The 17,182-nt window shown below is 32.4% G+C and overlaps 1 protein-coding gene across 8 annotated transcripts in view; it reads left to right on the plus strand.

Annotated features, from left to right (window-relative positions):
* Positions 1-16,900, plus strand: part of LOC115881339 (spermine oxidase-like) — a 102,897-nt gene extending 85,997 nt beyond the window's left edge. For 7 of the 8 annotated variants that reach the window (XM_030898782.1, XM_030898777.1, XM_030898778.1 and 4 more), the window contains one exon: positions 16,503-16,899. In XM_030898782.1, the coding sequence (XP_030754642.1) occupies positions 16,503-16,743 (241 nt within the window). In that variant the 3' untranslated portion in view covers positions 16,744-16,899. Of the gene's footprint in view, positions 1-16,502 lie in introns of all 8 variants that reach the window. The other variant, XM_030898783.1, reaches the window with a different exon arrangement.
* Positions 16,901-17,182: the final 282 nt, after the last annotated feature.

Genomic DNA, 17,182 nt, shown 5'->3' on the forward strand with positions numbered 1-17,182 from the left:
AATCTGTATCTAAATATATGCCAAGATTTTTACAATTGTCAGTAAACTCAAGATTAATATTATTTAACTGGATCACAAAGTCATTCCCGTTCTTCAACTCTAACCTATCCTTACCAAACAATAGAATCTTAGTTTTAGTCTCGTTTAATTGTAAATTATGTATGTTAGATATTTGATAAATATTATTAAGATCTTCGTTAATCTGTGTGCAAGCCACTGTTGCGGCGTCTTTTGAAAAAGTGTAATATAATTGGGTGTCATCCGCATATTGATGGGATCTACAGTAATTCAATTTACATGGAAATCAGCTGTATATATAGAAAATAAAATAGGTCCAAGAATGCTTTCTTGTAGCACTCCCTGATCAACATTCACCCAGCAAGAAACCTCATCACCAATTCTAACCCTCTAACGTCTATCTTTTAAGTAACTATTAAAAAATGATACCACATCGTCACTAAACCCAAAATAATGAAGTTTTTGAAGTAATATATTATGATGTAAAGTGTCAAATGCCTTGCTGAAGTCGAGCATTATAAGACACGTATTTAATCCATCATCGCAAACTTTGTAAATATCATCAGTGACTTGCAGCAAGGCTGTAGTAGTACTATATCCAGCTCTAAAACCCGACTGCGTACTAGGTAAAATTTTAGTGTTTTCAATATACGTTATCATTTGTTCATAAATAATTTTTTCAGTAACTTTTGATATTGTCGGAAGCAGGCTTATTGGGCGAAAGTGATTCAGTTCATGCGGATTGCTGATCTTAGGTATTGGAATAATATCTGCATCTCTCCAAACTGCTGGATATACTCCGTTTTTAAGACAGTAATTTATTATGTAGGTCATGTGAGTGCTTAAATGAGGAAAAACCAAGGATAACATTTTTAAGTTTATGAAATCGGGTCCATTAGCATTTGATTTAATTTTACGGAACGTATTATCAAAAGTTTCAATTGATATTTCCTTAAAATTAAATTGTTGTTGTATATCTTTACGAATGTTGATATAGTCAGAATTGACACTATTATACATTGTATTACATTGTGGAACAGAATTAATAAAAAAATTCATAAATTCGTTTGGATTTCCCTCACTAACTGTATTCACTCCCGACGTAAACTTCAAATTTTTTAATGTTTTCCAAAAGTTGCCACGATCTGTCTTGAACTTGTAAGTAAGATATGCCTTTTTTCAGATTTTATGGATGCATTAACAAAATTTCTAAGATTTTTATATTCGATGTAAGAGTTATCTGTCTTTTTAGTTTTAAATTTTTGATATGCCTTCTTTTTAAGTTTAATCATTAATTTTAAGTTATCAGTAAGCCACGGAGCTGCTTGTTTCGTAATTCTAATTGTTTTCAAAGGGGCATAAATATTAAACAACTCTAAAAGCTGAACATTCCAGAACATTAGCATATCATTAACATCACTCATATATTTTAGACAATTCCAATCAATCGCTAACATATCCCGTTTAAACAAATCATAGTTAAGTTTAGAAAAGTCACGATAAGTTATGAAACGAGGTTCCTCTTTAGAATAACTGATTTTCAGTTCAGCCACAACCATAGAGTGATCCGACATATCAATCATATCAATAACGTATGAACTAGTCACAATATCAGTATTATTTTAACGATAACATCTAATAAAGTCCCGGTGGAAGGCCGAGTGGCTGACCCGATTATCTGGCTTAGTCCAAGTTTCTCCAAAAATGAACCAAACCTTACACTATAAGAGTCAGTGGTGTTAGAAATGTTTAAATTTTGATTGCCACCAAACACGATATAATCAAATTCTGAAACATAAGTAAAAATTATATTCTCTAAGTCATCCAGTGCTGCTATAACATTCACATCAGGAGGCCTGTATAACGCTCCCAAACACATTCTCTTACCTGACAAAGAGATCGACACCCAGATACTCTCCAGGCCGCTTTGTACTGCCGCATGTGTTAAAATTTTAAATTTTATATTATCCTTAATGTAGAATGCAACTCCACCTCTTCTTGATTCTCTATCTTTTCTAATAAGTTTATAGTGTAGGATGTTGAAGCTATTACTACTGGGTATATTAGAAGTTAGCCATGTCTCTCAAAGACCTATTATTTCGAAAGAATCATCCAACAATTGCTCACAAAACAAATCAAAACCCGTTGCTATAGATCGAAAATTAAAATGTGCAAATCTTAAATTGGTTAAAGTACGCTCTTTAAACGGGAGTTTATTTTTGCGCACAGGATATTTTTCTCGTTTGCTCATGCTCATAAAAAACAATTTTCGTACCACGAATTAAGGACAAGATTTTTATTTGTATACTTATAGGATACCTAATCTGTGACCGAACTTTCCGACAAATCAAGAATATCTGAATTAATAATTATTTTATTAATGATTTAAAAATAACTTGACAGATCACCAACATTTTGTCAACTAGACCATGGACGGTACTCAATATAGAGAATGTCATGTCATCTTTATATATAAGTTAGAAACCTGTACTTTAACGTCTTTTGCTTTAATAGAGACTTTTTAAGCCCCTTATTCGATCAGCTTTATACGTTATCCGTTATTTAGAGCATGCGCATTGATACAAAAATAAGGGATTACCCTATTAGTGGATAGCGTTTGCCGCTATTTAGGTTCAAATAAACGGTACGCTATTACGGGATACATTTTAGCACGGTTGCCAAGTGTAATACTTATTTGGATTATAATCAAAGAAGAAAGAAAAGAAAACTGCTACAAAAGGGTAAAAAATAATACGTAAAATAGTTCCTAAATATATACTTTTTTGTAGTCTTCTTTTGTCCATCAAAATAATATAACCAACATATTTGAGTGACAAAAATTGGCAACGCCAAGATGTAGTGTCCAAGTTGATGGTTGACACTTGACATCTTGACATTTACAAAATTTAACGTTAACGTTTGACAGATGACGTGTTAAATAAACGGCTCAAAATCTAAAATGACAGTACCTGGCCAACAAATGTTGTCGGTTATTTTTCACCATCTGCGCATGATCAGTATAACGTTTAGCGTTTTACGTCATTTACCAAATAGACGACCTAAAAACTCTCTAATGTCTGGCGATGCGGACGAAACTAAATTTGTAGTTCTATAAAATTACCATTGAGTGTATAGGGCCTCAGAATTGACTTGCTGCTTTAGTTGATCATGGTATAGATCAACTTTTGAACTTAAAAACATATATTTTAATCCAAAACCATATATTAATAATCTGCCTAACAGGCAATAATATGATTTTTCAAAGACAGTGACATTACATAAACCATAAACATTATTTTGTAGGTCTGTTGACTAGGACCAAAGAAAAAGGCCATCCATAGGTTTAATGTAAAAATAATATATATATATATATATATATATATATATATATATATATATATATATATATATATATATATATATATATATATATATATATATATATATATATATATATATATATATATATATATATATATATATATATATATATATATATATATATATATATATATATATATATATATATATATATATATATATATATATATATATATATATATATATATATATATATATATATATATATATATATATATATATATATATATATATATATATATATATATATATTCATATTCTACACATTCATATTCTATCAAATAAAGTAAATAAATACCGAGGGTGTCATTTAAAAATCAAAAGTTGTAGTAATTTCCGGTGAAACAGGAAGTGATTAAAAACAATTGAACACGTCAATCAATTCTAATTTATGCCATATACTAACATACGAAATCTCGTTTTTTTTATTTGAAAAAATAAAAAAGTTATAGGGGGTGAGCCACTTTTGAGACGCAATTAATATGTTGCCATACGGTATGCCATATTAAAACAATTGCCATACATTACTAACATCTACAGATGCATGACCAATATATTTATTTTTATTAGATTGTATTGAAAAAGCCTCTTTTATTTTTCTTTTATAGGCTATCGCCTTCTTTCATTATAATTTTTCATTGTTAAAATCTATTCTGTGCCCTGTGTCCCATGAATGCTGACAAATCTTAGATTTGTGAAAGTCGCTCTTAAATAATCTTTATGTTCTTTAATTCGAATATTTAAGGGTCTAAATGTTTCACCAATATAAAATTTATCACATTCACATTTATATTATTTTCTATAGTTATATTTTAATAAAGAACACTAAAATAAAGGTGGCTTTAAATCGCGTATGCGCGATTTATATTTTTACTCCATATTCAGATTTAAAAATATCTGCATCTTTTATATACCACCGCGCTTTGAGTTTTTACTCTATATTCGTAAATTCAAATACGAATTTTGCAGCGTAGGTTGTACACATACATGAATGTTGTACCATATTTCCAACGTTCATATATAGTTCAATTCAAACGCTGATCTGAATCCCACTTTAAATTTCACGACGATTGCAATATAAGTTTGCTGCCGAACGAACAAAAAGCAATATGATTCAAATTTGCGAATTCGTTTCTAGGTGCTTATTGCTTTATCAGGCAACGCATTTATTGTGACTGCTTTGCAAACGATACGATAATTTCTATGAAAGTAATAACGTTGATTAAGGGAATTAGGAAGATACGCAGCCTAATGAGCAAATTCGTGACGAGGCTGATTTGATTTCCCCTTATAGACGGAGAGCCAGCAAAGAAAAAGGTCTCTGAATTTACCAAAGCCAGTTCTTAGACAGTTGATTACAGTTGTTATGTACATACATATACCGCGGTCAGTCAAGCTAAGATTAGAACAGGGACCTCTGGGACGTGGTTAAAGTTGTGAAGATAACTTACGCAATGAATTTACTAAGGTTGAAAATCGTTATACATTATTATATATTATATATAAATAACGGCAATGTTAGTCAGTCAGCGGAACAGTGCTGGTCAGTCGTCCCCAATATAGGTAAAAAAATTAATTATATAATTTATATAATATTAATAATTTTAATTTTAACATTGATCGATGTCCGTCAATAAAATTATAACCCCAAATCAAATATTAATAAATATTAATCAATATTCAAAAATCAATATATTATTTTTTTACGTATATTGCGGACGACTGACCAGCACTGTTCCGCTATTCAGCTGACTGACTAACATTGCCGTTATTTATGTATAATATAAACTTACGTGCATAGAAATCGGCCCACTGTGAACTTTTGGTTTTAACTCTGTCTTTTATAATCTATTTATCATGGCGAGTAAAAAATATGAGCTGTTTCAAAGACAATTTAACATGCTTTAATATGAGCATAAATTTATTCAGAGTACTTATCGTTTATATGCGTACCAATGGGTAAACAAATAAAAGGTATTTGTGTTGTGGTGACAATAAGAATAACAAACTTGTCAAATATTGCAATTACTACCTTTGTAATCGAAATTTTCACATTGTTCTTTTGTTCTTTGATTAGTTGTGTTTCATTGTTTGATTAGTGTTTCAATTTAATGCATACATCACCGGAAAAAGCCGCCCAAGTAATCGCTTTAATCGTAAATGGACTTAAACAGAGAGCTGTAGCTCGGCAACTACATATGACACGCGGAGCGGTTCGAAGAGTGTGTGAACGATATGAGGAGACTCGATCCTTTCGTAGTCGACCTGGAACTGGTAGAAAGAGATATACAACGGATCGTGATGACCGCTTTATTGTGTCAACAATGTTAAGAAATCGGCGTCTTAATGCTATTCAGGTGCAACAACAGCTCCGTGAAACACGAGGAGTGACTATCGTAGTCAGTGGACAGTAAGACGAAGATTGAAGGAAAGTAACATGACCCCCAAAACACCCGCAATTGGTCCAAAACTTACCCCAGCTCATCGTCAAGCACGCCTGCGTTTTGCATTGGAACAACTGAATTCGACACTAGAACAATGGGAATATGTTTTATTCTCAGATGAGACCAGGATATGCCTCTATGGTAGCGACCAAAGAAGAAAAATGTACCGGAGGCCAGGTGAGCGATTCGCAGAATGCTGCATTGAGGAGCGGATTGCTTATGGAGGTGGTTCCTGCATGATCTGGGATGTAATTTCTATGACTTCGCGAAGCGACCCAGTTTTCATCCATTGGGGCGACAGTCGCGTCGGCGCGGGAGAGGAGCTTTAACTGGTGCTAGGTATATTGAGGAGATTTTAGCAGTTCATGTGGTACCTTACGTCGACTACATTGGAAACGAATTCACTTTTATGCATGACAATGCGAAGGCACACACATCAAGAATCGTATATGATTACATTTCAGAAGTCGGATTTCGGGTTATGGAATGGCCAGCATGCAGTCCAGACTTAAACCCGATAGAACATTTATGGGATGAGCTAAAACGAAGAATTCGTACTAGACGAAGAGCCCCAACTTCCCCAAAGTTCATTGTTGCAGTAGAGGAAGAGTGGCTTAACATCACGCAAGAAAAAATATCAAATTTGATCGAATCTATGCCAAATCGTATGAGAGATGTTGTTAGAGCAAGAGGGGGTCATACCCATTATTGAAAATTTAGTTTAGTTAATTGTCCATAAATAAATAAATAAATAATAACATACACCTCTTAGTAATAAAAAACGATAATTTGTTTCATGCATTAATTTAATAATTTTAATTCAAAGAAACCAAAATACAAATTAATATCTCTAAACTATTTTCAAAGAATATGAAATTGTCTTTCAAACAGCATGTATTTTTTCTTAATGTGACAAATAGATTCTAAAAAATATATAGTTAACTTTAAAATTTTGCCTTGGGCCGATTTCTATGCACGCAAGTGTATAATAATGTATAACGATTTTCAGTCTTAGACAACTTTGACGACGTCCCAGATGTCCCTGTTTTAATCTTCGCTTCCGCGGTATAAGTATGTACATAACTACTGTGTAATCAACCGTCTAAAAACTGGCTTTGGTAAATTCAGAGATTTTTTTCGGCGCTGCCTCTTAGACTATTACGGTCTCAAGTGCTTTACGGTAGAGCCACTACTCGTTCTGCGGCCAACGCATGAAACTCATTTTCTCTAATTCGCCAAGCGAAGGCATACCTAAGAAGGTGTGGAACTGAAAGCAACAGTGTTGCCATATTAAAACGTGTAATATCTGTAATACGTTTGATGAAATGTCAATAAGGTTGATCGCCAATAAGGTTACGCATCTTCTTATTTCTTCAATCAACGGTAATAGTGATGCAAATTATATACCGTACGATAGAAAAAAACGGTGTCAAAGACGGCTGGAAAATAAAAATCGATGATAATTTTGACATAGTAGAAGCCATTTACTATAAATTGATATAAAACTTGTCAAAAGTTAACACTAATTACGGAAATACGTCCAGAAAGGATAGAACGTTTCCAGACAAAAATATATTTCCAAAATTAACTATTTATGTAACAAGTTGCGAAATGAAGTCGAGTTGGACAATGCGTCGAGTGCATAAAACACTATTTTTGCAACGAATTTCATACAAGATTTTTTGTGAAAGCGGATAATTTGAGATTTTCATGCTATTATTATTATTTATATTTAAACATTTTTTAAAATGTTCTGGTAATCGGTTTCTAATGCATTGTTTAATCATTGTTTCATGACAAAGTTCTGTCAGGTTCAAACGTCGCCGTATTTCCTACAAAGTTTTGTGAAAAAATGAGTGATAATGACGAGTCTTTGGATATTCAACAAGCTGCTGAAACTGCGCTATCCACGTTAGTGCCCGACAAGCCGAAAAACTTATACGAGACCGCCTACAACAACTTTGAAACCTGGGTCAAAGAAAAACATGTTGAGAATTTCACAGAAAAGGTATTGTAGCCTATTTCCTGAAGTTATCCACTATCTTAAAGCCTTCAACTCTGTGGATTCGATGCTCCGCACCATGATTTACCTGAACAGAAACGTAGATATTAGCAAATTCACAAACCTTATTGCATTTTTAAAAAGAAAAGCTTCCGGATATCAGGCAGAGAAATCAAAAGTATTTACAAAACTGGAAATAGAACGCTTTATGAATGAAGCCGATGACAAAGAATTCCTATTAGCTAAAGTTGTCTTAATCCTTGGAGTATTTGGAGTACGTAGGAGGGAAGAAATCACCTTTTTGGCCGTAGATGCCATTAAAGATTTTCAGTCATTTATTAGTAAGAATATTCCGAATACAAAAGCTCATTTTCCAAGAGTGTTTACGATTACTGAGGGACCAATAGATGGCATCAATTTCTTACCACTCAATGTGACACATTCTACACACCCTGCACAATACCCTGCCAGTTGGAATCAATACAATTTGGGGTATGCCAAAAAAGATTATTGGACTCTCCAACGCTATCGAATACACTGGTCATTGTTTCCGGCGCAGCTCTGCAACAATGCTGGCAGATTCAGGAGCGGACATAACAGTTTTAAAGCGACATGGAGGTTGGCGATCAAGCGCGGTTGCTGAAGGTTACATTGATAATTCAATTGAACAGAAAACCGAAATAGCAAAAAGACTCATGAGACAGAAAGATACGCCAAATAAGAAATTAAAAGCAGTTCACGTAGAAGCAGAAGCTACCAGCATTGCCAGTACAAGAAATTTACTTATTCCGACTCCTACAACTTGCATTTCTCTTAGAAACGAAAAGTTGGATGAATCTTTTATTCACTTTAATAATTTAAATAATTGTACCTTTAAGATTTATAATAAATAAATATTTTCGTTGTTTCTAACGTTTCATTTTTTACTTTTAGGCACTAGTGCCTAAACAAGTGTCAGTTTTAGATACTAGTGCCTAAAAGAATGTAATTTCGAATATCAAATAAATATCAAAAACTGTCAATTTCGAAAAGCTTTCACAAAAAATATTTTTTCTAGGATTTCATACTACATAATTTAAAAATAATTTGTTCTCAATATAAAAATAAATTATTACAACCTCCTTAAGGCCAAGTGGTAGTAAGCACCATTAAAAATAAAGAAGAGTACGGGCTTAGTAAATGACGTCTATGGCTTGAACTCACCAAAATTATCATCGATTCCTCAGCCGTCTTTGATGCCGGTACATCTTTTCTATCGTAAGGTACTTAACTGTAAAACATTGTTGAAACTAGTGTACTGGGTGGGTCAAATTCGAAACGGAAACACCCTTTTCTATAGGAAATAGACAAAAACTAATATCGGTGTCTGGAGCTCAATTTTTGTCAAAAACATGATGGTGAAAACCGCATATCGATATCTGTTACCGTTTCGGAGTTACAGGGCGTTTTTCAAAAATATGCATTTTTAACAAATCGCTGTAACTTTTTTGCAATGGAAAATTTTGTATTTTTATGAAAACATTTCCAAAGCACCTTTTTACGTAATGGTTTAAGTATGTTTTTTTTAAATTAAAAATTTAAGAATTTTCAACAGAAAATTTGATTTCTTATATGAGACACCCTGTATATTTTTAATTTATTGAAAAGAATTTAAAATTACCTTTCCAAAAATATAACACACTTGATATTTTGCTCGATTCCTCTTCGAGATATAGAGTATATAAGAATTCGCCCGCTTTAAATAAGTAGGCTTTGAACGGCACCGGCTGTAATGCAAAAAAATTCTAGCTGTGAACATCAATTAAAACGAAAATAATATTAGCTATGAGAGATGCAGAATTTTATAACAATTTAAAATATATTTAACCAAACCAAACCAAACCAAACCAAACCAAACCAAACCAAACACATTTAAACTATATCTAATAACAATAAAAATAAATAGCAAACCAAGACATGAGATTTTGCTACAGGTCGACATATCGACCGTCTTCTCTGTTATGGACAGACGGGGCTGTTTTTGAACATTTCTCGCGGAATTCATTAACTCAGTAGGGGTGAAAGATACCCTCTCCTAAATGCTAAGTATTTATAATTCTTGATTATACGGAAGAATAAGGAACCTTTATTCTTCCGCATCCTTATTCTTCCGCAAATATATCCATAGGATTATATCCATGGGCACTAAGTCAGGCGGCCTCGACGGCCAACGGCTGGGATCTTGGTAAGCTATTCAATTATTCTTGAAATTGACTACAAAAATTTGCTGATACTTCAGCGTTCTGAGACGGTGCGTCGTCTTGCTGGAAAAATATGTTTTCGAGTTCCATTAGGCATATCATCAATAAGGGGTCCAAAGCCTACTACTTAAAAGTGGCGAACTTGTAAAAAACTGTAAATATTCTGTATTTCGAAGGGGATTATAACAAAATATCAAGTGTGCTATATTTTTGGAAAGGTAATTTTAAATTCTTTTCAGTTAATTAAAAATATAGAGGGTGTCCCAAATAAAAAATCAATTTTTCTGTTGATAACTCTTAAATTATTAATTTTAAAAAAATTATACTTAAACCATTAAATTCTATGTAAAAAGGTGCTTTGAAAATGTTTTCATAGAAATACAAAATTTTCCATAGCAAAAAAGTTACAGCGATTTGTTAAAAATGCACATTTTGTAAAAACACCCCGTAACTCCGAAACGGTAACAGATATAGATGTGCTGTTTTCACCATCATGTTTTTGATGAAAACTGAGCTCCAGACACCGATATTAGTTTTCGTCTATCTCCTATAGAAAAGGGTGTTTCCATTTAAAAGCGTCGAATTTGACCCATTCTGTACGTATTTTGAAAATCAGTTGTTCTAACTTGATAGGGAAGTGAAGTGTACTTATCTTAAGATATGTCTGTCTTACTACATACTTGTAGAATGTTTGGGAGGGGGGTTAATCACCGCAACCTTACAGATCTATTGTGTGTTCCCCTTTCTTGAGTTATAACGAGTCACAACTCATCATACAGTCTCAGAGCTTTGACAAAACCCACTGTTTGAGACGGCTTCATAAAGGCTAGTCCTCCATCTCCGATATCAGTCGTACCAAAGTTTATGGTACGAATGGTTGTTGCCTCAGCGCACTCAGTGGTGAGGTTTTCTGGTGTTTTCCCATTTTCTCCACTGAATCTGCATTCTCCGTTGTTTCTTAGCTTCAATCTACTGAGCGGTTTGTTGAGGAGACAGTGTCCTATTAAAAAAAACTGTAAAAATCTAAAGATTGTTCTTACTTAAATCAAGGAAAATCGGTTGTAAGTTCTGAGAAATTTCTTCCAGTGTCTTAGACCGTTGGAGGAGTCCCATTCCAGGTTATGGATGGAGTCTTCCAGGTTCTTGAGTTCCGCTCTAAGTTGGTTTCTACTTGGAAAGCAAAACGGTTCTGACCCAGTTAGTGGAGTGTTCACTGTTTTTCTAGCTAGACTGTTTGCTTTTTCATTGCCTTCTATCCCTTGTTGAGCTGGCACTCAGAGTAGAAGGGCTTTATTTTCGATGCCTAATTTGTTCAGCTTCTCTAGGCATTCTTTGAACAACTTTGAACTGATGGTTACTGCTTGACATATACGCTATCAGATAAGATAGCTATTTCGTGTTTCCGATAGTACTTAGCGTAGATATGTCTATTTAAACTGTTCATGGGGTTCTAATTAATATAGACTTTTTAATAATCTACATTACTGCAAATGTCATTTTATATTAAAATTTTATTCTTTTTTTTGCAATTAAATACCACCAAATTTATTAAACCCCGTTTTCTCTATAAATAACCCTACTCCTGGTATTTCGCCTGGAAAAATTCACGGAAAATAATAATGTAAATGCAGCTAACTATACTTATATTAAACACGATTATTTAGCTTGAGTAAATAGCATCTTATTGCTAGTTTGCAAGAAAAAAGTCCAATTTTGCCAACAATTAAGTCCATAAATTTTGTCGGGCTTGGGGCTGTAACGATTATTATTCTTTTCGAGGAAAAGAAGCTTAGGAGCCGTTCTTATAAACTTAAAAAAATAATTTTTGAGAATCTGAGGCGATATCTCGTGCCAAAAACTGTTATTGCTAAGATAAAACTTTGCCTTTTTTAAAAGGAAACATTGTGGGTGCGTTTTTGGTTGAAGTGATTCATTTTTAATTAATTACTACATGCAAAACAAACGTATTGCGAAGATAATATAGAGAAACAAGGATAGAGAAGATGATTATGGAGAGAAATATCTCGTATATGCAATATTTCTATGAATTTTCTGAAAGTTTTAGATTAATAGTCCAGTCGAAATACTAAATCCCGTGAGTTTTTTAGGGTTTTTTATGATTCTGAGTAATTTTTAAAGTGTTAACGTTGAAATTAAGCATGGAAGTCACTTCGAAAATTTGCGTATTTGGTCGCTACATTGAATTATAGAAGCAGAAAAAAAAATAAAGGTGTAAATAAAAATAAGATGTTTCCTCTACAGATAGAGCTAGTGGAGCTCTATATTCACCCCATTTAAACTGTGTTTCGAAAATGTATAATTTCAGAGATATTTAATTTTAAAGGTTTCGATTGTCGATTTTCTGGATATACCCCTTTGAAAATCGAATTTGTTTTTTATTAAGTTTTTCCAAATCAAACCTGTTACGGTTAGAAGACGTTAATATAAGAATCCTAAATGCAATTTGACCCTTTTTTTAGGTTATGATGTATTTAAAAAAAATTGCCGAAAATTAAAAAATCTGTTTTTATTTTTTTTCTCACCCTGTATGTACTTTTTGATAAACTGTGTATGCTCAAAAATTTAACCAATCAATCTGCGTCGAGCCACGCCCATATCTGCAGATGATACTAAACTAATATCTACAAATTGAGTGTTTATACAGGGTGTGAAATAAGTGCAAGTATTTTAAGGGGTGGTAGATCTGGATAGAAGAAACATATTTTTTTCATCGTTTTTCAGATAAGTCCAAAATAACGGAGTTATTTTATTTTGAAAATTTCCAAAAAAAATATGATTTTTTGCTCAAATTTTGAGAACCACTGGATCTTTTCTGGATTTCTTTATTTATATTTCTATGTTGCCATATTATCAAAAAATTATGTTTTTTAACTGAAAACTAAAAAAAAATTCTAAAAAATTTTTCAAAAAATTTCGAATTTTCAATTTTAATATCTACAACACATTTTAAAAATGCTTGCTCCAAATATTAAAAAACTAAATTTTGTATGTGTATTAGACAAAAGTAAAAAGTTGTAGCTTTTTACTTTTGTCTAATACATATACAATTTTTTTTACTTTTTTCTTTTATTATTGCAACACCAATATCTGATCAATAAATAATCTTCAGTAAATATTTATATAGTATTATGTAAAAACTATGATACCCTTGGAGCAATGAAGTCTTAATTTTTTTATTGTAATTTCACAAATTGAAAATATTTAAAAAACGGTAAGATTTAAGCATGATAAAACTTAACCAAATTTGCCTTTATTTCAATCGTAGAGTCTAAAAATAGAATAATATACAGGGTGTTCCATTTAAAAAAAAAACAACTAAAATATTTTTTACTTATTTATTACATTCTGTATCTTGTAAAATTATTTTTAAATTGTAGCTCTAATAGTCCTTCAACGAACCCCAAACTTATAATTTGTATAAATCTAATCTTTTAGCTACAATACTCCATGTCATAAGTGATGAACAGTCCTGTGCAGGGTGGGTCAAATTCGACGCTTTTAAATGGAAACACCCTTTTCTATAGGAGATAGACAAAAACTAATATCGGTGTCTGGAGCTCAATTTTTGTCAAAAACATGATGGTGAAAACCGCATGTCGATATCTGTTACCGTTTCGGAGTTACGGGGTGTTTTTCAAAAATATGCATTTTTAACAAATCGCTGTAACTTTTTTCCTATGGAAAATTTTGTATTTCTATAAAAACATTTCCAAAGCACCTTTTTACGTAGAATTTAATGGTTTAAGTATATTTTTTTTTAAATTAATAATTAAGAATTATCAACAGAAAATTTGATTTTTAATATGGGACACCCTGTATATTTGTAATTTATTGAAAAGAATTTAAAATTACCTTTCCAAAAATATAACACACTTGATATTTTGCTCGATTTCTCTTCGAGATATAGAGTATATAAAAATTCGCCGGCTTTAAATAAGTAGGCTTTGAAGGGCAGCGGCTGTAATGCAAAAAAAAATTCTAGCTGTGAGCATCAATTAAAACAAAAATAATATTAGCTATGAGAGATGCAGAATTTTATAACAATTTAAAATATATTTAACCAACATCAACACATTTAAACTATATCTAATAACAATAAAAATAAATAGCAAACCAAAGCATGAGATTTTGCTACAGGTGTTCGACATATCGACTGTCTTCTGTTATGAACAGACGGGGCAGTTTTTGAACATTTCTCGCGAAATTCATTAACTCAGTGGGGGTGAAAGATACCCTCTCATAAGTATTTTTAATTCTTGTCTAGATTATACGGAAGAATAAGGAACCTTTATTCTTCCGCAAATATATAAATGGGATTAGATCCATGGGCATTAAGTCAGGCGGCCTTGGCGGCCAACGGCTGGGATCTTGGTTAGCTATCCAATTATTCTTGAAATTGGCTGCAAAAATTTGCTGATAACTTCAGCGATCAGAGGCGGCGCGTCGTCTTGCTGGAAAAATATGTTTCCAATAATGAGAATATGAGTTCCATTAAGGGCTTATTATCAATAAGGGATCCAAAGCCTAAAAATTCGGTATTTCGAAGGGGATTATGACAAAATATCAAGTGAGCTATATTTTTGGAAAGGTAATTTTAAATTCCTTTCAGTTAATTAAAAATATAGGGGTGTCTCATATAAAAAATCAATTTTTCTGTTGATAACCCTTAAATTATTAATTTTAAAAAATATATACTTAAACCATTAAATTCTACGTAAAAGGTGCTTCGGAAATGTTTTTTATAAAAATACAAAATTTTTCATAGCAAAAAAGTTACAGCGATTTATTAAAAATGCACATTTTTGAAAAACACCCGGTAACTCCGAAACGGTAACAGATATTGATGTGCGGTTTTCACCATCATGTTTTTGATGAAAATTGAGCTCCAGACACCGATATTAGTTTTTGTCTATCTCCTATAGAAAAGGGTGTTTCCATTTAAAAGCGTCGAATTTGACCCACCCTGTACAGGGTGGCGCCTCTCATACGCCACTAAAGCTCCAAAGAGAACGGTAATTAACTGAAAGCATTTTATAAAATTATGTAGAATTATACAGGGTGTCCCCAAAAAAATGTACACATCAAAGTTGTGTTATACCTTATATATTAATTGATTTTAGGATTCTAGGAAAAAAATAAAGGTGAGTTTTATTAAAGAAGCATATACCTAAAACCTAAGGATTTTGACATATTTCACATTTTGCGAAAATGAATAACAGCTATGTAAATTTTAGTTGACCTTGTATGGCCTGATATTTAATTACAGTAACTATGGTATGTTAAACCAAATTGAAATTTGACCCGAAAAGTTATACAGGGTGAGACAAAATTAATATGGAACATTAGTCATTTTCAAAAGCAAGTTACTCCTTTATTTTAAATGGAACACCCAGTATATTATTCCGGTGTTCAATGGGGAATTTATATATCTTCACAATATTATTAAGGTTGCTTATCTCTCAGAAAAAGATGTTCCTAGATATTTTAATTTTTATGATTTTGCGTCAGTAGATCTTTATTATTTGAAAAAATCTAGGGTAGCTGTGATATACCTTTTGTTAATTTCACAAAAATTTAAGAGTATTTGTAGAGTAATAATCAACGGTTATAAAAAGATACATTATTTACAGATTACTGAATTAAAACTAGACATAAACCTATAATTATGTGACAAAAATTAACTAGATGAAATGAAATGCTCAAAATGCTTCCTTTCCTGTTAATTGCATAAAATGATTGTCTTTTTAAAAGGATCTTTTCATTTTAAAATGCATTTGTGGAGTTCTACCTCAAACTCAGATCAAAAATCATGTAAATGAAAATATCTAGGAAAATCCTTGTTTGATGGGTAGGCAACCTTAATAGTATTTTGAAGAGACACGAATTCTCCATTGAATATCGGAATAATGCTTTCAATATTAATTTTGTCTCACCCTGTATAACTTTTTGGATCAAGTTTTAATTTGATTTAAAGTACAATAGTTAATTTAACTACATATTAGGCTATACCGGGTAAATTACAATTTAGGTAGCTTTTATAGTAATTTAAGAATTAACTCTTAATGGTTCGTTATTTCTAGAAAATGTTAAATATGTCAAAAACCTTACATTTTAGTCATATACTTCTCGTATAAAACTCAACTTTATTTTTCTCCCAGAATCCGAAAATCAATTAATATATAGCGTGTTTCATTATAAAAAACACAACTTTGATATGTAACTTTTTTGGGGGACACCCTGTAGAACACTCTATATTTTTAAAAAGTGCTGTGAATTAATATACATATGCTCACAAAATTTCATTTCAATACAAACTGTCGTTCTCCTTGGAACCTCCGCGGCGTATGTAAGGCGCCATCCGGTATACTATTTCAGCTTATTTATTCTCTTTTTCAGGACGAAATGGCTGACCAAGCCGTCGGTGAGGGGCAGTTATTGTCACATAACTCCGGAATGCGACGGCACAGGCTACGGAATCCGGACGATGGGCAAACCGGTCGTTGTGGACGGAGTGCCCCGCATCCTTCTGGCGGGGGAGGCTGTGCATCCCTCTCACTTTTCAACCACTCATGGGGCCTACGAGTCCGGTCAGCGCCAGGCTCAACTATTGAGCGAATATTTGAGGACTTCACAATGAAATAATTGAAGTTTTCGATGTGTAATTATAGTCTGTCCCACAGATAAATGAAACAAGTTTAGATTGGAAAGTGCCATTGACTATATAACCCCTACATAAGAACACTGTAAACACTAGTAGTGGGAACTATCGAATGAATACTATCAAAACATTCGATAGTTGCAATTCATTCGAATAATTCGATAGTTAGTAAGAAAACATTCGTTGAAAACTATTCGAATAAAAATTATCGAATAGATCCGTCATCTGCCTTGAACTATTGTATTCTAGTAATTCGGCAGCAAAAACCATTCATTTATAAAATTCATTCATTTATGAAATTCATTTATTCGTCAGGATCGATTATAATAAAATATTAACTGAATTTTAGTTGTCGCCCGGCGACGTAGGTTTCTTTCCGAGAAACCCGACAGGCAGTCGGTGGCAATGCTATGAAAGA

The sequence above is a fragment of the Sitophilus oryzae genome, unplaced genomic scaffold (assembly GCF_002938485.1).
Source record: "Sitophilus oryzae breed Bouriz unplaced genomic scaffold, Soryzae_2.0 scaffold_1716_pilon_pilon, whole genome shotgun sequence".
NCBI lineage: Eukaryota > Metazoa > Arthropoda > Insecta > Coleoptera > Curculionidae > Sitophilus > Sitophilus oryzae.